Below are 26,042 nucleotides of genomic sequence, written 5' to 3' on the forward strand. Positions count from 1 at the left end.
TTGTTATCTTTTGATTTCATTCTTTACTTTTATAATGCACAAACATTGACAAAATTAAGCACATACTTGGTACTTTTTCCACATACACTAACACCTTATGATCCAACACTTTCACCTAATGATATACATTTTATTATCTAATAAAAATGACCCTTTAGCTTCAATTTTTCATGTGCAACACAAATGTAGATTGCCATTTCTGCCAACAGATATTTTACTTGATTATCTTCGTTTAAAACTTATGCCTAAAATCTGAAGAAGATACCAACTCAAATTGGATTTTTGGGAACTTATGTGATGTAAGGCGTATATTGTTGTCGTCCAATCAATCTAACAAAAAACTAACCCTAACAGAATATCAGTTGTAATAGAAGAAACTAATGTATTTTGTGTCATGAACAATACAAAGTTAAACCAAGTAAAATCGCCATGAAATAAATGAAGGCAAAACAAAGGTTGCAAATGAAAGATGTATTTCTTCTGGGATTTTGTATTGTATAAGGATGATAACCCTTGGAAAAAATGCTTGAATTCTTGCATAAAAAGCACTTCTACATAACATTATTTACTGTATCATTAACATGTCACTCAAGTACATGATCAGTTTTAAAAAGGGCTAAAACCGTTAACAACACCCAAAACCGTCAAAGGCAGAAACCAGCAAATCTGTTAACATCTTAAAACAACAGATAATATACCTGCAGAAGTCATAAAAGATCTTTAAACGAAACAAATATTATACGACTTTAGGACACCTTGCAAAACTACCAAAGAAAGATGATCTTAGCATTTGTGGTAGCTACATGGGAATAATGCTTCTGTCAGTATGTGAAACAGAATATTTTGGGATGTTTAAAGAAGTGGGTCGCCCAAAAGCTACGAAACAACCAGGAAGAACTCCGCCAAAATAGATTATGTGCGGACCAGAGAGACACCTAATGTATCATTATGGGACACTCACTTGAATTGAATTCATCCTTTATACCGTGTTCATTCAATTCCATACAGCATCAACCGTCTAGTTAAAGCGGTGTTTTGTGAACTCATTTGGTATTAAGGAATCTTGTTATTTTTTTAAAAACCATGCATAGTCGATTAATTTATGGAGGTCACCTCACAGACCCTTTTGATATCACAAATGACGTCCGTCAAAGATGCTTGCTGTCACCTTTTCTATTCTTCATAGCAGTAGACCAGATTACGAGACAAACTAATACCAACAAAGGAAAGGGCATCTATTGGATACATTTGAACAACTATACGACTTGGGTCTTTCTGATGACATCGGGCTTTGTCTCACGAATACCAACAGATAAAGACTCTGATAGAGGATAGAGTACATGAGACTGGTCTTATCATCAGCACAAGAAAGACCAAAATGGCCATGAAAAGTAAAAACAGCCTTGTCAGCCTCCAAGTAAAAACAACTACTCTTAAAGAAGTGAACCATTTACATATCTCAGCATTGTTTTAACAGTCAAGATGGCGCTGAATAAGATGTCAAAATCCGAATAGGAACAGCAAGAACAGCCATTTGAATAATGCCAACCATTTTGAAAGCAGATAATACATATCATATTAAATGCAAAAATCAGAATGTTAAAGACCAACGTTAAGACGATTCTATCATATCACTTGGCTGTAAGAGCTACAAAATTCTTCCTAAATAAGCTACAAGTCTTCATCAACTCCCTAAGACAAATACTGATGATCAGAAATCACAAATGTTGATCGGTGAGACCAAATAACAGCCTGTAGAATTTAAATTGAAAAAGCGGAAATTGTACTGGATAGGACACACGCTTCGAAAGTCAGCTAATTCCATCACCAGACCAGCACTGCAGTGCAGCCCTCAAAGGAAAATAAAAGTTGAAAGGCCAAGAAACACCTGGAGAAGAACATTTTAATCAGAAACATAGGGATACAGATGTCTAAATATGGTTAGACTTGCACAAAACAGAACTAGATGATTTATTCTCTCTTAAAAAGCAGAACGTTTTAATGAATTTGGCATGCAAAACCTTTGTCAAATGGAAAATTCCATAGGAAATTTGAAAATCTATTTTTTTTTATATCCCTCATTGTTTATTTTTTTTTATTTATTTGGAATTAGTTCTGGTGATAATAGGACATAATTCGACAAATAAGATTGAAAATATCTTCTGTTACAACTAAGTTACTGTCAAAAATGTGTTTGTGTACGCTTGTTGGGTTCTAAGTTAAATATTTTATAGTCGAGGAAATCGGAAAAAAGTAAAGAACAAACTCCCCAAATGTTAGAATAGACGTTAGGAGCAATAATGCAGTACGAGCTAAAGTGGTCTGAGTTCATTGTAGTAATAATTCGTTACGTAGTTTAAATGTGAAATTGTTTATGTAAACAGATATGATCTTATTATTTTTTTTCTTCGTTTTCAAAGCCACAGATTTTTAAGATCTTTCCTTGCCATAACAATCTTGTTGTAATGTACATTTCGCTTCCTAACAACATAAAATGATATGCTGCACATAATAGGATCTCATTTCGTCTTATTAATAAGTACAATACTGTCGTGATACTCAAAAGGTTCGAACTGAAAATTTATTTGCATTATTATATACGTTTAGAACTTATACATCAAGATTTCGAGTAAGTGGGAGTAAATAATGAACTTAATTGTTGGATATATAATTCACACAGTAATAAGTAATCTTTTACTTAAAGACACTGACATCCTTATGATGTTATTTTCTGTACAGACATCGGGGCTCGGTAGATTTTTGCACATTTGTATACGTTTGGTTCATTTTAGCTGAACTCTTCGGAACTATTTTTTTTAAATTTAATATCCGACATTTTTGTCGGTTGCCAGTAGATATTTTACTACTGCACTTTGATCAAATACTTCAGCCATTTAGAAATAATGGTTAGGTGTTATCTACTTTGGGTGTCACCGTTTCTTATCCATGAATGAATCTGAAATGGGTGTCCTACATATTAAGTGTATACCTATGCTTGCTGTAAGATAATAGCATGGCTTTGCACAACTAAACTATTTTGAAGAATAATGTCGTGCTGACTTAGAAATTAATTTGTATAGGTCATGATATCAAAGCTCATATTTATGACACAAAAGTATTTTTCTTTATGTTAGATCTTTGTCAATTCAAAAAAAAAGTGAGCAGATAAGAAAAGCAAGTGTCATGTGACAATTCAACAATTTATTACAACAAATAACGTGTTAAAACAACGAAAAAAACAAGACATGTCGTAAATTCATTACAGGTAACAAACATATTTAAAGCAATATTATGTTTACATCATGAAAAGTACTAACCATGTATCTACCAGTGATAACTGCACGATCGATCAGAATTACTGATTAAACTAAAACAAATGATGGACTTTGAAATTTATAATATCTTTTAATATTGATTGGTTAACAATGTCTGGCATAAAATGAGTTAATAGAAAAGACTGCGAACATGATATCAACATGAAACTTTGGAATGTAGGATACTGATATCTTTTACTAAAATATATGAATTTAAGTAAGTTGATAGACGCAACGCTACGAAGTTTTTAATTTATATTATTGTCCCTTTTGACACAGGACAATTTGGCACAGAAATAATAATATTAACTGTGGGCCAAAGGCTCCTCGTGATGCCCCGCTTTAAATTGAGAAATTAACATTATGGGTATAAAGTTTGCAAAGAGTGGTGTTAGGAAAAAAAACAGATAGTCGTTAAAATCAAATTAAGGACACCATGATCATAATAACACATAGCTAGGATAAGCAGTTGCTAAATAGTGAGAAAAAACAGGACCCCGATAAGATATCTGGACAGTCATTTTTATCTCGAACCTATATTTATCAAACCGTGAAATTTTGGTTTAAACACTAAAGTATTAAAATATACATTATGCATTTTATGAGCACATATTTCATATTTAATGTTTAAACCTAAAATTGGAATGCATACAATCATCAGTCATGAAATGGTACATTAACTTTAATTTTAAAAAAAAATAAACTAATTCTGATGCTTCTTAAAAAAACGTAATAACACAGTACTCAACATATGAACAATATAAATCATTCTAATTTGAGAAGGATGAAAGTAATGAAAAGTATTATCGAGATTCTTTTAAGGTTATGGCAGTGCATGGTTCTATTGACCATTAAAAGATAAATATATTTTTTACATTTCGCTACTCTATAGATAAAGTCATTTGATCGGTAAATAATTTTGCAAGTCCATTAAACTGTAAGATAAAAACCACTATTTGAACACATGTTATCATATTATTCATCATTTTCACTAATTGAAAAGGAATTTGAAAGTACGATTGAATAATTTGAAATCACTCAATCGCTTAAAAAATCACTACAATGGATGTTGTTATTTCCCTGATCACGTAACAAAAACTATCCCAATTCAAAATGTTAGTTTTATGAATATATTAATCGAGTTGTTTTCAATAACACACTGAACTATATTAAGAAAACATTAAATATTAATAGAATATTACATTCAATTTCATTTTCATCACCTGTGATTATATAATTTATCGAGCAACAATAACAAAAAGCATTTCAAAGACTAGACTCTTCATTACAGGACAAAAGTCGATCAAGCATTTATTAAGAAAACACCAACATAGTGTTTAAAAATAAATCACCTTAACCTAAAACAGATGAAATATTTCACCGGTTTTATACCTATCGTTCACAGTTACAAAGCGGGTCCTTTCCGACATTATTTAATATATTATTCACCATAAGGTTATATTAACAATAGCACAATACAATATATATTTCATTGAACCAGATATGTTTTTCGGTTTTGATATGACTTGTAGAAGTAGTTATTCTTTCTAACCATCATTCCCATGATCAAAGCGTCACCCTTTAACATGGGATATTGTTGTCTTCTCTATCAGCTGATACTTGTCTCCATTTAGATACCACCAGGCTCTGTTTAACATTTTTCTGCACATTTTCAGATTTCCATTTGTTAGCTTGCTTCTGACAATTAACTTTACATTGAAGCTCTTCCTTCGTGTTTGGATCTCCTTCATCAATGAAATCATCTTCTGTTTTAATTTCCATCTTCTGAACAATCAGTTTAAGGAGATCATTACTTTTCTCAACCATCGTTGACAGTTGCTTTATTCTACAATTTCAAGAAAGGAGGAACACGATAAATTTGTGATATATGAATCCAAAATTAGAATGATGTATCACAGTATTTAATCAAATGTATCCCTAATCAAGTAACAAAACAAAACAAAAAACAAACAAAAACTCATTCCTTAACAAACATACAAACAAAAACAAAACTGTAGTTCAATTCATCATTCAACTAAATTATTTAAGTAGATTTTTTTTAAGTAAGGGTTAATTGTAGCCTGGTTAGAAATAATACATGTATTTGCAGATTATTATTGTACTGAGCGACGAAATCGGATGTAAATTACACGAATGCTAAATACAAAATTGGCGATATTTTACTGTTCTAACCCGTGTTAGTAATACGATTAGATTGTAGTACCAGTAGTTAAATTGCAAGCAAACATACTTTGCTTTCTGTTTCACAAGCTCATTGGCCAATTCAGAATTTTCATTTAAAGGCTTTGTCGAATCATCACCAACGTTCTGCCATGTCATTTTCGACCAGATCTAAAATAAATATAGAAAAAAAATAGTGTGGAAAATGCACTTTGTTCAATATGAATCTGACATACCACTGCAACCTAACCTGGAATATGACATATTTGTCAATAAAAAAATTTTAATTGACCACCCCATTTAACCCCTCCCCGGTTAACACCAAATGAGTATTATTGTTAACCATACTGTGAAAAAAAATTGTTATGGAAGAAGAAGAAAAGAGTTTCAGAAGGGGTTTGAGAATTAGGCAGAGTAGTAAGTTTCTCACATGCATAAATGATCATTTTGACATTTGATTCTATATAATCATGTTTATACACATGCGCAATGAATACAATTTTCAAAATTCCATTTACAAAATAGACGAAAAACAGAAAAAAACGTATCGTTACCTATACACTAAAATACATTAACCGCAGATAAAATTAAGAAAAGTTAAAAACTTAAAAGATGTAATTACTTACTCGAGACAAGACACTTCTCGTACAGGCTGGATAGATCCTGAAGTTTACTTTGTCAACACGCTCTAAAATTCCTTTGGGTAACCTTCTTTCAATATCAGTATGAAGTTCCACCTTAAAAGTTACGAAGATGTAAATAAATAAAAGAATTAAACAAACAGTTTTATTCGTTACAAACAAATATTTGAAATAACATAAAAAGATAGTTTTAAAAATGACATGCAACTATTAAAAAAAAAGGTTTGTGAAAAGTTATGAATGTTTGTAATGTTTCAAAGCAATCTTTTTGAGTGTCAAATCTTTTGTGTCTCCTTGATTTGAAAAAAATGTGTTTTGAAAAAATAACAGTTGTTTATGTATTGTACAACCTGCATTGCAAGCCGTTTCAATGTAGCATCCTTCTGAACTGCCTCGATATCTCCCACTGCTAAACCGATCTGCAAGATGAATACAAAAATATGGTGTTTTCTTAAGTTTTGATTTATTTATCTATCATACATCCAAGGAAGTGCAGAATAATTTATAATTAATTTCTTTAGTTTTCCAACTTTCAAAATGACAAGGAAAGAGACAAATACATTCATGTTGAATTGTCCATTACAACAATTGCAATGGGTGGATGCAACCAAGACATCAAATGAAAAAAAGTACCCAATGAGGGATTACCTCAATTTAACAATTAATTAAGGGTAGGAGGTGGATGCAACATTGACTTCAACTGAAAAAGGATGCACTGAGTATTAACTCAATTACACACAGATTAAGGTTAGATAGTTTGTATGGAATAACAAGTTACCTGACACTTACCAACAAATTCATCAAAAGTATTGGCATCGTCAACACAAAGACAACAAGAAGTATGATAGTAGTTGTTTGGTATTTCAGTGTTTGATGGTCATTGTCTGTGTAAGGATCGTTAAAAGATGCCATGTAATCCAGCTCTAACATCATAATACCGGTTCGTAGCAAAGAAAGTCCAGGGGATGAGTAAGCTTCTGAAGTCTTCAGAAAATAAAATAATTAAATTCTTATTAAAGTGTAATAAAGGGAACCAAGTTTATAGCGGTAATCAAAAGAATGTAATCCAGGGACAAAGACCAGACATAAAAAACAGACATACACAACAAAGAACATAAAGTAACCAAAATCATACATACAAAGTAACAAAAGCAAATGAGCAATTCGGACTCCACTAAAAACTGGGAATTGTCATAACAGTTAGTGTCAAAATGAAAATTAATGAAAAAATATTAACTTAAAATTTTAATTAAAACTGTAGAATTTTACACTAGTACACTTTTATCAATGCAATTGATTACTATAATCCTGTGATAATCAAACAGAATTTGATATTAACAAAATGATCAGATTCGGAATTTCACCAATTTTTAATATAGTATTCAGTTTCGGTTGAATATTTTTAACATATCAGTATATTGCATATTGGTTTTATGAAACGTGCGCAGCGAAGTATCATTTTACAAAATTTTTCTAGTTTAAACATGCAGCACCTGAAGGAAAAGTGGTATGATGACAAGCAATATTGCATCAAATTGTGTTAGTCATTGGAATGTGTTTGATGAACTTGACAACTCATTAACAAATACCCATTCTTATATTCTTGTGAATGATAACAAGAAGTTACAAGTTCTACAATTTCTAATGCCAGAAAAAAAAATCAATAACTTTTTAAACAACAGAAAATATTAAAAGAACTATCTGTTGCTGTTGTTACTACTGTATCAGTTGATATTAGGACAGGTAACTTTTGCATTTTAAAGTGTCACTACGTTGATAAATTTATCAGGTGTTTTAGAATAAATTGTTCTGTCTTTTGAATACCGTAAAAAAGGCTTTCAAACAACAGATTAAATGTGTTAAGAAGCTACTTAACACTGTTCATTCGTCTGTCATGTGAAAGGTTACATGTACATATGTTGTGTAATTTGCAAGTCTACTTTTAAAACTTAAACTTATGTTTATATTTATGTTGAAATGTGCAGATGATGTTAGGTGAACTTTGACAAACTTTCGCAACCACAAAAATACAACAGTAACACAACTGCCAGAAAATCAGAAAATCGGTCTTGTTATCATGACACGTTGTTGCATGTACAGAATTTTTTTTCTCCCATTCTTAGCCGGTGATAAAAAATGCACGTGACTTTTTAACCATCGGGTGGTGATAAAATTACTGCGAGTTATCCCGCCATTTTAAATTTCCTAGTTTTTAACAGATTTCGTGGGAAAAACCAATTCTCCTTCAGCCTTTTCTTCATTTAAATCATTTTTTCACTCTCTATGGTAAAATTAAGATTTTATCGTGCTCGATATAGCTCGCATGTTGAAAATTTTAATTTTACCATCTCGAGTGAAGAACTAATTTAAACTACTAATTACTGAATATGTATTTAAGTTTCTTCTGTATTGATTGTATAACTATTATATAAATTATAATAAAGATAATTCATTTAGTCAATTTAATATCACTTCAGACCCAAATAACTTTACATTTGATACTTATTATACCTTTAACTACCGAACCTAAAAATATATACAGAACAAAGAAAATCATGTCTTATAAAAAGTGAAATGAAAAATAGAGTCTACCAGTTGGTTGAGAGGCGATACGTTGCTTCGCCTCTTAGTAGAAATAATTACCTCGTTTTTCAACAACAAGTAAAATGCCAAACCAAACGCCACGATCAGAAGTGAGAACACACTCAAGGCTTGTAACAATGTTCTTAGAATCTCCATGAACATCACAACGTAAATACCAAACACATCGAACCTGTAATTAAGTACACTTATTCGCAGAACGTAAAACTCAAAAAAATATCGAAATGTAATGATTGATTATATTTGACTGTAAAAATTCTTAAATATTGTAAAACAGACACAATATATTCAAATAATCGAAAGTCATTAATGTTACACTTAACTGAAAAACTACAAAATATACTTCTCATGACAAACTTAAATAAAAAAAAACTATTGTATTAAAATGTAAATTCGATTGGAATAGGTTGATTTAGCTCAAGTTTTAAGCCCTTGTAATGATATGTATACAATACAGAAAAAGTAAAATTCAATTAATTATTTTGATTTATATTACCTCTGCAGGAATAAGAGGCAGTTAAACCATGCCAAGAAGATCGCTACGGCACCTGGTTCAATTTCCAAGTGGTCACTAAACCCACAGACAGGAGGACCAACAAAGAATGCAGATGATAGGTAAAGAAACCATTCCATATAATTGTTTAACTCAGTAAAATATTTTACTCTCTGTAAAAAAAAATCGAACACCTACATCATTTAAAAAAAAAGATTCATACTTCATTGAATTCATATAAAACTGAATATCTTCAGTTCCGTTCTTTAATTGTTGAATTCACCCAACACTTAACTATGAAAATTTACCAGATAAATATGAAAAAAATCTCTTATTCTTTTAATTATCAAAAGGAAATAAGCATTGTATCATTCACATTTATTTTGTAATTACCTGTTGGGCCATCTGGAATACCTCTTTCACTATATTCAGAAACGTAAAGATTAAAACCACCCAGGCACTACATGTAATCATATGCATTCCGTTCTGAAAATAAACATGATAAATATTATGATACAATACTTCTGAAGCTATTTATACATCAGTACATCGGTAAACAGAACAGACGGAAGGAAAAAATGTTTAATAGAACAGAAGAAAAGCACAATATTTACTGACGGTAATGATTCAAAAATACCCATCATATATAGGGCAAATTTTGATATACTGTACAAGTGTTTCAATTAGTAATCTTTCATCAACAGCATTAGAATAAAATATACAGGAAGAAGTACTCAGAACCAAAACTATCAAAATAGGAGGCCAAATCTTTTCTTCTGAAGACGACTTTTTTTATGTACGCATTTTAACGGAAATAAAAGCAATGATCACTAGTGTAACAATGACTCGGGACAAGTCAATACACATATAAACAATCAGAAATTAAAAAAAAGCAAGACATGACTCAATTTAAATGGCGGAAAATTGCCTACCAAATCAGTAGGTTTCTTATGTTCTAAAACATTCACAGATTATTTTTCTCAAAAAGGGGGGCAATGGAGACAGACAATAACAGGTGAGTAAAACTCTTATTGATTTAAACACTACCTCTAGTTAAAGAGAGGGTGCCAGTATAGAGTGAACTAAAGGTAATTATATTTTTTCTGTTGTCGTTGATTTTTTCTTTTTAAAAAATGTTAATACCACATCTACTGACCTTGTACTGACAAGTATCGTATGATGGACTCGTCGAGTTGGTTTGGTTTGTGGTGTTTCCTTTGTCTGATAATACGTTTTTATAGCAAGGCAAGGTAACCAGGTAAGTCAGCATAGCCAGGTATACGATGTAGATGATGAAGTTTAGAGAATACAGCCAGACACCATATGCTCTCCTGTAAAATGGGATTCACCATAATGGTTATGAAATTAACATTGTATTAACTTAAAATTAGTAACATATCCTATGTCTAAACAAAAGCAAGAAAGCAACACGTTAAATTGAATGAATGTGACAAAAAAATGAAGAAAAGATGTGGAAGATCAATGGGAGACGATGCCACGTACCATTTCATAGACAGGTAAGCTTTACAAACAGGATGTGACAGAAGTTCCACTCGTCCAAACTTTACCATCAGCTGAAATATGGAACATTAAAATATATATATTTGTTGTTGTGTTATATGACTATCACAAAATGTATATACCCTTTTTCTCGACAAGTTATTCTTTCATCATTACTTAATTCCGTATTTAACTGTAAAGAAATAGACTCTCCTATCGTAAAAGTAGCATGTTAAGTATTTGTTCTCGTGTGAGTGTGTGTGTGTGTGTGAATTATGATATATTGTTAAATTAATTCTTACGTTAAGTGTGTAAAGTGGATCAATGTCCACCCCCTCTTTCTCTTTCAGTCGCATGTATGCGTATGGAACTTGGAGAAATTGGAAGTCATAATCAATCTAAAAGAAAATATATTTAGAAATACATCATTACTTTGTAATCGTAATGTGTTAATGATAGAAAGAACCCCCAAGATTAATTTTCAATACCACTTACAAATATTAGAAAAAATATTTTCAATCTTTTCGTTTAAGGTATTTTTTCCTGTTAATGTTAATAAAGTTATTTTAAAAAGACTTATAATTTGTTGTCAATTATACATCTGCTTGAAACGGACATGAAACAAAATACATAATTTGATAAAATGATGCGTGGAGTTTTCATTTCACACTTCATACGTTATGCCAGAGCTTGCCGTAATTATGAGGACGTTTTGTACAGTGCCAGACTTCTTACAATTAGGCATTTGAAACAGGGTTATGTTGCTATTAGAATGACAACATCACTACATTAGTTTTATGGTCGTCATCATGATCTCGTGGATTGTTATGGTGTATCCATCTGCACCATGAAAACTGATTTGTTCACCGTGTTATAGTTTTACTCGGCGTTTGTTTCTAGTAAAGCAGAGAATGCTTACCCTAACGGTGCACCCGGTCAATGCTCCTAGTGTTTAGTGGAGTCCGGATTGCTCATTTCCTTTTGTTTCTTTGTACGTGTTAAATAGTCATTTCATATTCTTTGCTGGGTGTTGTGTCTGTTTCCTCTTTCTAGTCTTAATCCTTAGAAGATATTATTTTGATTACTGCACGAATCCCTTGATTACCATTTAATATCAAAATTAAACAAAACTTACGAAGGACAATTTCTTTTTGTGCACTTTATCATTCGGTATTATGGAAAACGTTTGGCATTTGTCAAGGACTAACTAGAAATAAAAATAAAAAAAACACTAAATGTAAGTACTATTGGCTTTTAACTTCGATCTCAATTTTTGTTGTATTAAATGGTATGTTTTTAACAAATAATTGTAAATTTGTTAATGAATAGTTTTATTAAACACTTAAAAATATATATAGAACAAATGTTACAAGATTTCAATTTCAACGTTAGTGTCAAGGCAAAATGATACTTTGATAAAGAATAATTACCATGGCAACATCGGGCAAGTGCTCAATCAGTCGACTCATTCCGCAACCAGCGTTTGTTACTAAGCTTAGAATCTCGATCCATCTTAAATGTTTGAATGCAACAAGAACATAACTACTACATCAGTAAAAGAAAGTTAGTCACCACACTTGCTTGAATTAACATTAATATTGAATTATTCATTTGATAAAATGAACTACTGATATACCACAGTCAAATATAGCATTTCATTTAGCTAGCAGTATATATTTCTATTGTAGTAAAGCCATTATTTTTTTAATTTAATATGTAGGAATGCGACAATTAAATATTCGCGATGAAAGATCATATTCTTGCTATTCTTCAAATATTTCGTCTTTTAAGTATTTATTTATTTGTCTACAATAATGGGCATCGCAAGGTTGTTCTTTTCATAATTTCTGTCATACAGTAGGTTGGTTCGTTATTCGGAATTCTTAATATCTGACAAATATCTCTTTTAGGGCATTTCCAATTAGCGACTAATATTTCATTCACGCTCTAATATACCGCGCGAATCTACATTTGCCTAGTAGCATTTGCCTGGTCTAACATTTTTTGAGAGACGTCGTTTCTCCAATATTCTGTCGAACTTAAAAATATATTTGACCGATCGAATTTCCAGAACAAGATATCTCAGTTGAGAGAACATTAATTTATTCCATCAGTAAAAAGTACCGATTAAATAATACTGTTAACTATTTTTATAACTAGTGAACAATTTTAATACCTATCATGTTTTATTGCAGCTGTAGCAACTTCGGAATGTTTATTTTCTATTGCCATATCAAGGAATGATTTCCCGCTCTCATTGTGAGTCAGCTTAGCTCCTGCGTCCAGTAGAAGGGTAACAGCTTGTACCTGTCCTAATTCTGAAGCTGTGTGCAGAGGGGTGTTCTAAAGAGATAAAAAATGTCAAAAGATAAGGTAAATACCATGAACATGAAAGGGACCGAAAATGCTTGGCTACCTTACCCATTGGTAATAAAAGATAACTGAAATGATAAATAACTTGTCAACTAAAGAGAGAAAAAAAGCAGAGATTACAGATGGTGGATAGCAAATTCCACAAAGTATTGTTTACAAATGGTATTAAAACTGTAATTTATAATTCGAGTGAGATCAAATGATCCTGTTCAAACTAATAAACCAGTATAAAAATTTCCTGGAACTTAGGGATTATATTTCCAATATTGATTAACTTTTATAGATGTTACGGTTATTACAATTTATTTCTTTTATTGAACTGTAGATCTCAAGTTTAAATGCATAATGTATAAATGTATCGGAGTTTTGCTGGAAAATATCAACGAGGGTGAAAAATTAAGAAATCAGCAAAAATTAATTCTAATCTGAAGTTTAAAAAAATATCCCTATTAGAATTACACATGACAAGGATAAATTATAATACAGTGTAATCCCAAGTATTAATCTGTGTTCATAATAGGTTTGAATATGTCATCAAAGAACAAAATAATCTGATGTGGAAGTTAGGAATAGTTTTCACTGAGGAAAATTGTTATTCCTACGTGAGGTGTAAGCCGTATCATATATCATCAAAAATTTAAAAAGTATTAAACTAAGGTGATTAAAAAAATGTGCAATATTGAAGCATATGTATGATTAATTATTTAATAAGTCTTGTGTGTCTCTTTTCGATTAGTAAAGTCGTATACAAGGGCGGATCCAGGATTAAGATTAGGGTGCGCACAGTTAAAATTTCGCCGAGCGGAGCCAGGCGAAAAATTATTTGAGGTTAATTTTTTTAAATATTCTTTTAGAGTGGGTGTAATGTAGATATCTTTTGTGGTAAAATTAGCGAGAAATTAAAGTTTCAACCTGAAACCGCCTAATTCTACCGATGACAACCCATGATTTGCTAATTTTAGTGGAGCGCACGCCCACCACGCCCCTGCCAGAATCCGCCCCTGGCATATTCTAACTACATGTTATATTTAATGTTCGTGCAAGTAAAGATATACAACGTCAACAAAACAATCGTAGATATTATTCGAAATACCAAGTACAAATAAGTGGCCTGTCTTACATATGACTGATAACTGCTTAAACACTTTTTAATGTTATTAGAAATTTTCATTTCAATTTTACTAATCAGCATAAGTTACATACCCCTGCATTGTTTGGACAATTTAACAAATTTCCGTGAACATTGAGAATACTTCTCATACTTCTGGTGTATCCATGTATTACTGACATGTGTAATGGTGAGTTATCTTCATGGTCTCTAAATATTAAAATAAAACATCTATACGAAATAATGCAAAATTACAAAACTAATAATTCTGTTTCTTGTGTGAGTTTTCTGGAAAAAAGTGCATTAAAATTAATGTGTGTACCTATCTTTTATAGCAATAAGAATTTAAGAGATATCGCAATTAGATCGACGTCGAAAACTCTGGAATCAATGGATATAGCGTTAGCAGAAACAATTAGACAATGAAATAAACACACAAAGAAAACACGTAAATTAATTAATAAATAAATCACGGAAACTTCCGTTTATCATTGTTTCCGCGGTTTACTTCAGTTTAATACTTTTTTTTACATTTTCGTGACCTATTACGTTAACCTTAGACCAGCTATATTTGTACATATCAGGCTGTACACTTTACGCTGTGGCGGTTGAAATGCTCTCTAGTGACACTTGGTGCTTTGTTTATTTATAATGAAGGAAAGGGCGAATTAAGTAGAATAATTTAAGATATGGTATTATAGCGTCACAGTGTTCACACATGGACAAGAACAACGTTTCATTCATTGAAGATTGGTATTGTTTGTTTCCATGCATAATGGCGCACACATGGCGAGTGTTACAGTGTATGTGTGCAAATGATTTTTACGGAATATGATTTAACTATTCTAAAACATTTTATTAGATATGAATTTGATGTTCATTCACGCTGCTGAAATGAATGAAAAAAGCTGTAGACATCGGAATGTTATGTCTGTTTGTTTACATGATTTAAGGTGGGCAGTAATTTACACACACAAGCCAAGTCAATTAAATCGCGTGCTACTCATAAGGCAATCGAAAACCAACAGCAATTGTGGTCTCAAAGCCCTTTAAGGAGTCATATTAGAACAAGTAAGTTGGATCCAAGAACACTAGGGTTATGTTGGTAGCAATTGACACAAACGTTCAGTTAATAAGTTCTACTCGTGATTTACTAAATGCATGGCAACATGACGGATATTACACTCTAGTAGAAAATAAATTGTTTGTTTGTATGTCATGGTTAAGCATATGTATACTTTTTGTGAAAGTCGATGTTTATCTGAAATTAAAATATTCTTGCAGTTTTATTATAAAAAGAAGGTATTAGCAATCTTGCAACAGAATATTTCATAATTAAACTCCAGAAAATATCACATTTCTGCAGAATAATATGACAAAAACAAATTTTCCAATCATAATCATATAAATTATGAAGTAGATGAGCTGACTGTTTAAAAATTTTGGTTACAAATCGCATTTTCACGTGAAAAGGGTAAAATTTTCTAACAAAATTACAATATAAGAATAATATACGGCAATATAGGCAATATATATGGTCTCGATTAACTTTATTTAAAACGATAAAACATGCCGGAGACACAAGTAGGTATAAGTAGTTCGCGGAACAGTTTGTGTTCACTAGCAAAATGTTTGCTTTCTTCAACACTTGTGGTTATATTTTGGTTTTTCCTTCTCTATATATTTATCCTGTCAAAAATTTCTTAATATTCTACCTCGTAACGTAAGCCCCTCTCTGCATAAGCAGTGTAATTATTTTTACATGTCCATTTCTAGCAGCATGATGAAGGGCTGTCAATCCATCTTCGTCTACTTCATTGATGATACCAGGACCTTCCTTGCTGTTTAGAAGACGTTTGCAAGTATTGTATCTACCATATCTATAATTAAAACAGTTTGCGAGGTATGTTAAGTATTAAGAAGCAGTCTTTATAGAAATCTGACAGGAGGCGATTCATGCATGTCAAAAACCCACCAAATTAACTCTTATTTTTAATTCAGAGATCGTATAACCAGTTTCAGTGTGCATTCGTATGTTGCACTTTCGAGATCAAAATTATATATATTGTGTATTAAATTTGCAAGAGTTTCGTTCATAATTTTGTTTGATTTCAGTGGGAGATAAATGTTCGGTTTTCTACAAGAATACAAAATCGAATTTTTTACGTTAAAACATATCGTAAAAGCATCGTTTGTTCGGAGGAGATTTCTACACCATAAAAAATCAAACCATAGACAATGTCTGAATTTTATACGGACTGGTGCTTAAACACAATAGACACTATAACATAAATCTTTAAATATAAGAAAAAACAAAAATCAAACCTTTACAACTGAATGAAATCCAGGAACAAAGACCAGACATGGAAAACAGACACACACAACATAGAACATAACCAAAATTATACATACAAAGTAACAAAAATAAATGAGCAACTCGGACTCCACGAAAAAAAATGAGAACATGGACCAGGTTCACCGGTAGGGTAAGCGTCCTCTGCTTTTCTAAAATCACCCGCCGAATTGCTCATAAAAAGTCAAGTGCGGGGTAGACGAAAGAGGAAAACAAAAACTATGACATGTTGGACAAATCAGTTTTCATGGTGCAGATGGATCCACGAGTTCATGATGACAACCATAACACTATTGTAGTGATATCTGCAATCTGGTAGCAACATAACCCTGTTTCAGAGGCCTTCTTGTAAGAAGTTTAATGCGATACAATAAGTCTACGTAGTTACGACAAGCACTGGCATAACGTATGAGTTGTGATATGAAACTCCATATGCAGGTGCTGAGGGGATGTTGCCACAGCCGAAAGGAAAGTTGACAATACTGAGTGAAAAGTAATTGCGTTTGGCGTATAGTTTGATCAATAGCATTTATTGTACTATCAATCTGTAAGTGTAGGTGCAGATATGAGGTTACAGTGTCTGTAGTATCCTTAATCTCAAGTTCTTTGGGGGTAGAAGCGATGTATCAAAACCCCAAAACTATGATTTTTTAACGATAATACGTTAGCGAAAACTGAGATAAAAAGATCTAGCTAAGCACTTTTGGATCAACAAGTAGAGGAGCTCAATTTGTTCCCACTGGAATGCGGACTGTTTGTTGAAAAACACGTCCACCACAATGGACAAATATGTTTTCGATAAAAAGATTCTAGCATTTGAAAACAACTTTTTCGGTATATTGGAAAATGGTATTGAATTAGTTTATACAAAGTAAGAGGAATCTCTACAAAGAACTACATATTTGTATCTAGCTTCCGTTTTTTGAGTAACAACGATGTATAATGTTTTAGTCTGGATTTTAACTGAGTATCGGGAATAGAAGTATAAAGAGTTGAAAAATCATATGTTTTAATGCTATTGTATTCCGATTGTAATCTTGAATTGAGGGTTTCCAGAAGATCTTTCGAATTTTTCAGCATCCACATTAAATTAATACCACTACGGGAGTAACAAGTGTCGTGGTAGGACTAGAGACTTTCTTTGACGTTTGTCGTATAGTTTGGTCAATAGTTTTCCTTTACAATCGATCTCTACGTGCAGGGGAAGATATGAGCTGACTTCACAGTGTCTGTAGTATCCTTTATCTCAAGTTCTTTGGGGTAGATGCAATTTGTCAAATCCCCGGAACTATAATGTTTTAATGGTACTACGTCATCTATATAGCGGATAATTTCAATATCATTCGATATTCAATATTCATCATTTGTGAATGATGAAAGAAAAACGGTAAAATAAATATTTTTGCCAAAATATAAAATGATTTGACTGGACTTAGAATGATTCAATGGTAATTACATCGCGACTTTATATAAGAGGTACTGGCACTATTATCTTTAGCAAGATAGAAGACAAAACATCCAATAAAGATTCAATTTACCTGGCTGCGAAATGTAAAGGAGACTGCTTCTTTTTATTCTTTGGATTCAAGAAAGCTCCCATGTTAATTAAAGCATCAATGGCGTTGAGCTGTCCTTCCCTTGTGGCGTAATGTAGTGGTGTACTACCGTGCTCATCAGTTTCATTCAGTAAGTTCTTGACATTCTAAGTTGTGATATAAAGGCATTCTTTGATGGTTTTGTTTCAATTAACAACACAGTAAATAAGCGCATTTCGCGAGGGAAAGTGCAATTATAAGTTAACTACATAATTGTAAGGTTTAAAAAATTAACAATTAAAACACTTTGTTGCATTGCTTCTTGCAAAATGCATTAACTTAGAATTTTGTGTTTTGTATGCTGATTGAAACCGTTTATCTAAATTTGTTTCGCCTTAATGGTACAGGATCAACATTGCTATTTATACAGTAAATTAGAAAGTGAAATTCGTGAAGCCTCGTATTTCTTCCTTACCTTTACAACTTCGTCTTCAAACATGTTAAGACTGCCTCCTCCTTTAATAATGACATGAAGAAAGTTTCTGCTCTTTTCATCCCTAATGGACATATTGGCACCCTTCTTAATGAGGAGGTTAACCGTGTTCCATGCCTTCTTCGATGCGGCCACAAACAGTGGTGTTCTGTTACTGGCGTCCAGGGCGTTGATGTCTGCACCCTGATATTATATAGAAATGTTTGAAAATTATCATACAATTCAAGAACAATCGCTTAGGTTCTTCCCTACATTTGTTATGTTGCCTCTTCGCTGTCATTGAGTGTAAGAAGTTTCCCTCTGTGAAGTGAGTACATTCCATTAAGGACACCTTCACTCTGATATCATTCAAGAATGTACGAAAAAAGAATTATCTGAGGTTGACATTAATAATAAAAAAATGAGATATGAAATGAACGTCAACGTAATGGTGGGTTTAAGCAAACTTATCAATAACAAATTAAATAAAAATGAGACTAGCAGAATCATCAGATTTAAATATAACTTAGTTTTTTTAATGCGCTTAATAGACTATAATTCCGTTAAAAAATGGATAATCAATACTTTTTAGTAAATGTTTTTAGAAGATTGTGGTATCGCTACCCCAGGTGCAAAAACTGTTCTGCGAGAAATTTATCACTTTAATGAAACGAATTGTGCTCCTCTACTTGCTGACCTATTCCTTCATTCTTATGAGGCTGACTTCATGGCTGATCTAATCCAAAAGAAAGAACTTCGTATAGCTAGATCATTTAATCTCAGTTTCCGCTATATAGATGACGTATTATCGTTAATAAGTCCTAGTTTCAGGGTTACGATACTTCGCATCTACCCCAAAGAACTTGAGATAAAGGAAACTACAGACACTGTGAAGTCAGCCACATATCGTGACCTACACTTACAGATCGATAGTAAACGAAAACTATTGACCAATCTATACCACAAACGCAATAACTTTGCATTTAGTATAGTCAACTTTCCTTTCATATGTTGCAACATCAATTTAGTACCTGCGTATGGAGTTTTCGTATCAAAACTCATACGTTATGCCAGAGCTTGCCGTAACTACGTAGACTTTTGTACAGTGCTAGACTTCTTACATTTAAGCTTCTGAAACAGGGTTATGTTGCTACAAGATTGAACTCATCACTACAGAAGTTTTATGGTCGTAATCATGAACTCGTGGATCGTTACGGTGTATCCATCTGCACCATGAAAACTGATTTGTTCAACGCGTCATAGTTTTCCATTCCTCTTTCGTCAACCCCGGACTTGACTTTTTATTAGCAACTCGGTGGGTGTTTCTTGAAAAACAAAGGACGCTTACCCTACCGGTGCACCCAGTTCTTTGTGGAGTCCGAGTTGCTCATTTACTTTTGTTACATTGTATGTATTATTTTAGTTACTTTATGTTCTTTATTGTGTTTGTCTGTTTTCCATGTCTGGTCTTGGTCCCTGAATTACGTTCTTTTGATTTCCGCTAGAATCTTTGTTCCCTTGATTACTCTTTCTTTAAAATCTGACAGTTCATAACAAATATGAGCAAAACGGACCAGTTGTGACATGTAATTACCACAGAAGGTTGCTTCAGGAATATCCCCATATAGGAATGAGAAATTTACAATGGAAAAATCAAAATTATCCCTTTTGTCATAAATTTTTGTATACAGGTTGCAATTTTCAGTGTACTATCTAAATCAAGAAAAGGTGTAAGAGTACTATTATTGTTGGACTTAGTCAACTTAAGTTCTTTTGGGTAGATACCATAACCATAGTTTTTACAGCCAAAATAGCAGCACAATATCTAAAAGTATTATTGAATTCATGCAACTGACCATATTTTGAAAGATCATCAACTTTAGTCATGAACTGCGATTCATAACAGTAAAGTAACAAATCGACCATGAGAGGAGCACAAATAGTCCTCATTGGAATACCAACAACTTGTCTGTATATTGTATAGCCAAATCGAATAAAAAATATTGTCCATTATAAAATCAAAGAACTGATCTTATCTAGATATGTCCGATCAATGTATTTATCCCGCTTTCAATCAATGAAAATGCATAGTAGTCATCACAAGAAATAAATGGAGAGCCAGTTTTATCAAATTACCATATAATCAGATATATGATTTTTTCCTTAATAAGTTTTTTTTCACATTTTTTGTAACTTCCGAATATGCAAACCTTGTCAAGGAGGTACTCTACTACATCTACGTGATTAAACAGGGCTGCTCGGTGAAGTGGTGTCATCCTAAGCACATCAGGTGTGTTCATTGCTGAAAGGAATTTGGTCTCTTGAAGCTCATACATAATTTTGATCATTTTCAACCCTCCTTGAGCACAAGCAAAGTGAAGTGGTGTAGATTTATCTTCCTGAAATATAACAAACAAATGATGCTTTATTCACAAGTCAAGTTTGCAACATTTGAAAATAATGAAGAAAAAAGAAAAATACGATACAGATATACACTCAGCTTTTCAGTTTTGTGGTTTTTACACCAGATGAACCGACGGTTCAATTATCTTAAGATCACAGACAGGAAAATATATCCATATATACCATAAATAATAACTTCCAATATTAAATGAACAACTACTTGCATTTGGTACCATTCAATATATACGTTTTCTAATCTGACACAAACAACCGGTACATACCCTATCCATATAACATATACCTACCTGTTGAGCATCGACAGGGGCACCAGCATTGATACATACTCTTACAGCCTGTAATAAAACCATCAAGATATATCTTTAGTATTATAACTTACTGAATCAAATGGAAATATTCAATATCCCTATTTTATAATGTAGTGAGATATAATACTTTCGGACTTCTGGCAATATTAACGTTTGGATTTTGTGAGATTCTTTATAATAGCTTTGTGATATTGTGGAGCTTATACGATTTAATCTCTTTAATTCAACAACTATCAGAACATCAAATGAACGATCGCGGTAAAAGTCCTCAATTATCAACTCGAAAAAGATTGTTCACAATTCCACGGAGTGCTGTCCAGTAGTTCAACATAACAATTTGTATATTACCTCTGGGTGGCCACTATTAACAGCAGAATGTAATGCTGTATTATTCTCTTTGTCTTCAAATGACAGAACCTCATCTCTCGTATAACCTAGAGTTTCAACTACAATTAGATAACACATTGTTTTGTTTACATTTTTAGTAGAACAGACAATGCATTTAATGGAATCGCTAATTGATTTCTTGATAGAAGAGATAAAGTCAAAAGCTGCACAAACTCAGAGTAATGGAAACAATTAACAAAGCTTGCTGTGTTTTCCTAAACTAGTTGATATAGCTAAAAAAATTGAGTTGCAACTTTGGGATTATCATTTGCAAAAAAATGAGAACCAATTCTCTTTATCTTTAATGTTTTATATCGGTTTTTACCGTTTACTGGCTTTTAGAATTAGAAGCAACCCTGATGATTAACGATTGATATGAATGAATAGATTGTACCATATTTGATGATGACTTCTAATGTCTTTGCGGCAGCAGAACGCGCGGCGGCATGGATTGGATAGTAACCATGGTTACACTTAATACAAGGTTTTGCACCATGTTCCAACTGAAAATAAAACATATCTAAATAAATTCTTAAGTCTTTTAAAACACAGGGTAAAAAGGCTAACAAAGAAAATGCACAATTAGGAAGACATATCAACATATTAATACCTACCTAGAATACAGAAATTCTGATATAATAGCATAGGCAATTAAAATTGAAATGTACTAAGACAAAGCCATTCATGCTCTTCGAAACTTGAGCACTTACCAAGATTGTCAAATATTCAAGTTCTTCTTTGGTTCACAAATCAAATGTTGTAATTCTTTGTAACTTTCATTGACTGACAGTCAAATATCTTACCAATTTTTTGGCGCATTCAGCTCTATCTTTAAAGGCACAGTAATGAAGTGGTGTTGCTCCGGATTCACCTGGCTGTTTAACATCAACACTCTTATATTTCAGCAATGCCTACAAGATAAACAAACAATATGTTAATAAATCTATAGATGTATGATAATTCACATGCAACATTTTTTTATTTATCTTAGTCATAGTAAAAATAAAAGGAATATGGAAAATATAAAAGATCTATTTGTGTTCAACGCTATTTGAAGCCTGTAGCAAAAATTAGTGCTTGAAGAAAATCAAGCCATGCTATACAAATGGTCCTTGATTTTCATAAACATATGTTCCATTATTATAACTGGTCTTTCTTAATGAGTGTTGATTTTGGTATCTGTCACCTACATCTAAAGACGACATTGATCCAACATCCACGGCCAAATGTATTGGTGCCATTTGTAGGTCGTTCAGTATAGTTGGATCGGCTTCATTTTTCAAGAGAAACTCAATTATGGTAGTCTGTTCATTTTTAACTGCTTCATGAAGGGCCGTGTTCCCGCTTCCATTCTTAATGTTGATTTCTGAAATAAGACATATTCAAATTATTCCTCTTTCTCTCAACTTACACGCGGTGTTATTAATGACGACCAAATACTCTTTTGATAATTCAGCAGAAAAAATAAGTAGATTTATTCAAATTAAGCTAAGTAAAAAGCACATTTTAGTTATACTTGAATGCATTACTGACAGAAGTAACAAAGAAACAAGGAATGAAGATAAGAAAATGTTTCCAGTGTTGGATAACTGTGGTCTTGATCCGTCCATTCCATTTCTATTTTGGTCACTCATTCTTGACCAATATAAAGCCTTTGAGATCATACTATACGAGTAAATATATATATAACATTTTAGGAAAGACGCCTACATTAACAGCGAGATGAACCAAGTTTGAGAAATTAATATCAGGTGCAATGTGACATTTTCATCTAGTGCTATAATATATAAGTGTATACGGATATGTTTTACTTTTTTTATAATAAGTCAGCATTGGAACTTGTTTTTAAGCTAATGCATTGTGGAACCTTTGAGAATAACAATTGAGGGTGAAAAATTAAGAAATATAGAAATTTATTTGCCGCCTTCATTTGTGATATAACGTCTACGAGAGTTTACAGAAGTTAACTCGTAGCCTTCATTTTGTAATATTTCGTTACCAGAATTTATAGCAATAAAAGTTTACTCACCGCCTTCATTTTGTACAATAAAGTCTACCACATTCAGATGACCATTGGCTGCAGCTAGATGTAAGACGGTATTGCCACTGTTGTCTTGAAAATGGATTCTGTCTGGGTCTTCATTATAAAGTCTACGGAATTCTTGAATCTTGCCTTTTGAAGCAGCCTGGTAAAAAAATGACGTCTTCGATTTACTTTGAAATATTATGTAAGCTGCCATTTAGATAGAAATTGAAATAATCGAGACACATTTTTCATCATCTAAAAAATCACCTTCAAATTCAAAAAAACTTCCCAAAAACTAGGACCAAACACATCAGGAAACATGTACACTTTACAAAGATCTTAATCAAAATAATGAATTGATCGGTAAATACTAAACTTTGTATGCATATCTAAACTGATTTGAACATTTTTGGTTCAAAGACCATACTCGGAAAAAAATCAATGGTCAAAAAAGAAAAAGAAGAATACGAACTGCAAGACACATTTTCGTACTTTGTCATCTTTTGTGGATTTTATGACATTTGAATGTGCTTGGTTCATTTGTTTTTGTTTTTTTTTCATTGTGTTTTGCTTGTTTGTTATTGTGATTTAGTTATGGAATGTGTTGTTTTGATATTGCTTTATGCTTTTTATTTTGATAAATTTATTATGATTTCTTCTGTTTTGGTTCACTATAGTAGCAGTACATAAGTACCATTGGAAAGGTGCAGTTGTTGCAGAACATAAATATCCGTGAAAAAGTGCGCGTGCCTTGCATTAAAAACGTATATAAAATTCGTGAAAAACATTTAAAATTAAAAGATTTAGAACTTAAACGAAACTGATGTTAACAAGTTACGCACAAAGCTAACCATACCAAAATCAATATTGTATAATTGGTGACATACCTGTAAGTACCCATGAGAGTTACCCGATATTGTTCCTGCGGCAGGAATATCTTAATATCGTCTTTTTGGTAAAATTTCATTACACAATGAATAGTTTGGTTTCTAATTTCTTTTAAATGTAACTAAATAATACTTTAACAATAACTATCCAAAACCAGAATTCAAGTATCGTATAGTTCTGGTTTTATATCTATTTTGATTATTTGTCAGTGCATTTTTTTCCACAAGTATTGATGAATTAATCGAACGTTGAGCTAACAATAGATGCAATATTTGTCTTCATTCACTGTGGACCAATACCATTAGCTCAAAGTAATATTAATTAATGTTTTGTCTGGTTTCAGTGCATAATAAATTGCTCATGACTGTAATGATCTCTCGTCATTTCCTTAAATAAATATTTGTTAACGGTTTCATAAGTGTTTTTGAAATAATTAAGTACCATTCTGTGTAATAATCAGGCAATTTGATCTTTTGCCTCAAATATATTCAATACATCAAGAATACTACTGTGAAGACAATGTTTATTTTGGAGCATCTGTGACGTAGATATTTTTGACTGCTTATATAGTAATAAGTTTGGGAAATTTTTCCCGCCATTTTTCCATAGTGCATTTCAACTATAATTCGACCTATCTACATCTTAAAAAGGCAAATATTTACAAACATTTTTATGATTGTATCTGGATGTCATGACGTATAAATACTTGGATAATGCAATAAAATCTCAGCGTTTTTTTTCCTTCACAGCTTACACACATTTTGCCTGATTCTTAAAGCTTTTAAGTTAGAGAATTAAAAATTTCAGGACACGCATTACTCTATCATTATCTCTTTCAAATGTGATAATAACGTAAAAATGTTTGAACAGGGATCTCTCTTCAGAAATATTATGCTGAGTAGAACTTGAGAAAAATACTTAAAAAAAAAAAGGAAGATACCATATAACAACTGAAAATAGATCTGATAAAGAATCTAAATAAGATCAAAGTGATTTCCTTCTGAAAGTATGATATTCTAATACAACATTTGTTGCGTCTTCGAATTTTCTTGAATAAAATCGTAAATCACACGGTACCAGTTTTATGACTGACATTCTCAAATTATTTACGCATGCGAATAAGTTCAATTTTCATTTCTAATGTATTTGACATTCGCATTAAAATGGTGATTTGAAATTTTATTGTCGATTTAGAGTCAGTAAACTCCATTTTACGATTGACGCCCCAAATCTTCAAGTACAATACAAATAAATCTAATTTTTCAATCAAAATTTTCTTTTTTTTTTTTTTTTGTTTTTTTTTTTTTTTTGGTTTTGTTTTGTTTTTTTTTTTTTTGTTTGTTTGTTTGTTTTTTTTTTTTTTCCTTTCACTCCTGTTAAAATTACATGGGACAAACTTCTCTCTTGTATTTCGCTTTTGGGGACAGGTTATAAGATAAAA

The 26,042-nt window shown here is 32.0% G+C and overlaps 1 protein-coding gene across 3 annotated transcripts in view; it reads right to left on the reverse strand.

The window, feature by feature from the left end:
* Nucleotides 1-3,186: 3,186 nt before the first annotated feature.
* LOC148629418 (transient receptor potential cation channel subfamily A member 1-like) overlaps nucleotides 3,187-26,042 on the reverse strand; it is a 40,410-nt gene continuing 17,554 nt past the window's right edge. For 2 of the 3 annotated variants that reach the window (XM_088550618.1, XM_088550626.1), the window contains exons 2-26: nucleotides 23,717-23,873; nucleotides 22,878-23,053; nucleotides 22,491-22,598; nucleotides 22,082-22,190; nucleotides 21,649-21,746; nucleotides 21,280-21,327; nucleotides 20,782-20,970; nucleotides 18,575-18,775; nucleotides 18,103-18,266; nucleotides 15,927-16,091; nucleotides 14,307-14,421; nucleotides 12,907-13,073; nucleotides 12,161-12,242; nucleotides 11,866-11,937; nucleotides 11,033-11,128; nucleotides 10,734-10,804; nucleotides 10,387-10,561; nucleotides 9,624-9,716; nucleotides 9,234-9,403; nucleotides 8,780-8,909; nucleotides 6,926-7,120; nucleotides 6,487-6,555; nucleotides 6,122-6,232; nucleotides 5,566-5,666; nucleotides 3,187-5,160 (exon numbers count right to left, since the gene is read on the reverse strand). In XM_088550618.1, coding sequence (XP_088406744.1) covers nucleotides 4,896-5,160; nucleotides 5,566-5,666; nucleotides 6,122-6,232; nucleotides 6,487-6,555; nucleotides 6,926-7,120; nucleotides 8,780-8,909; nucleotides 9,234-9,403; nucleotides 9,624-9,716; nucleotides 10,387-10,561; nucleotides 10,734-10,804; nucleotides 11,033-11,128; nucleotides 11,866-11,937; nucleotides 12,161-12,242; nucleotides 12,907-13,073; nucleotides 14,307-14,421; nucleotides 15,927-16,091; nucleotides 18,103-18,266; nucleotides 18,575-18,775; nucleotides 20,782-20,970; nucleotides 21,280-21,327; nucleotides 21,649-21,746; nucleotides 22,082-22,190; nucleotides 22,491-22,598; nucleotides 22,878-23,053; nucleotides 23,717-23,873 — 3,327 coding nt within the window. In that variant the 3' untranslated portion in view covers nucleotides 3,187-4,895. Of the gene's footprint in view, nucleotides 5,161-5,565; nucleotides 5,667-6,121; nucleotides 6,233-6,486; nucleotides 6,556-6,925; nucleotides 7,121-8,779; nucleotides 8,910-9,233; nucleotides 9,404-9,623; nucleotides 9,717-10,386; nucleotides 10,562-10,733; nucleotides 10,805-11,032; nucleotides 11,129-11,865; nucleotides 11,938-12,160; nucleotides 12,243-12,906; nucleotides 13,074-14,306; nucleotides 14,422-15,926; nucleotides 16,092-18,102; nucleotides 18,267-18,574; nucleotides 18,776-20,781; nucleotides 20,971-21,279; nucleotides 21,328-21,648; nucleotides 21,747-22,081; nucleotides 22,191-22,490; nucleotides 22,599-22,877; nucleotides 23,054-23,716; nucleotides 23,874-24,600; nucleotides 24,729-26,042 lie in introns of those variants that run through there. The other variant, XM_088550634.1, reaches the window with a different exon arrangement.

The sequence above is a fragment of the Perna viridis genome, chromosome 1 (assembly GCF_037379345.1).
Source record: "Perna viridis isolate PV_CMFRI_1.1 ecotype Kerala chromosome 1, ASM3737934v1, whole genome shotgun sequence".
Taxonomy (NCBI): domain Eukaryota; kingdom Metazoa; phylum Mollusca; class Bivalvia; order Mytilida; family Mytilidae; genus Perna; species Perna viridis.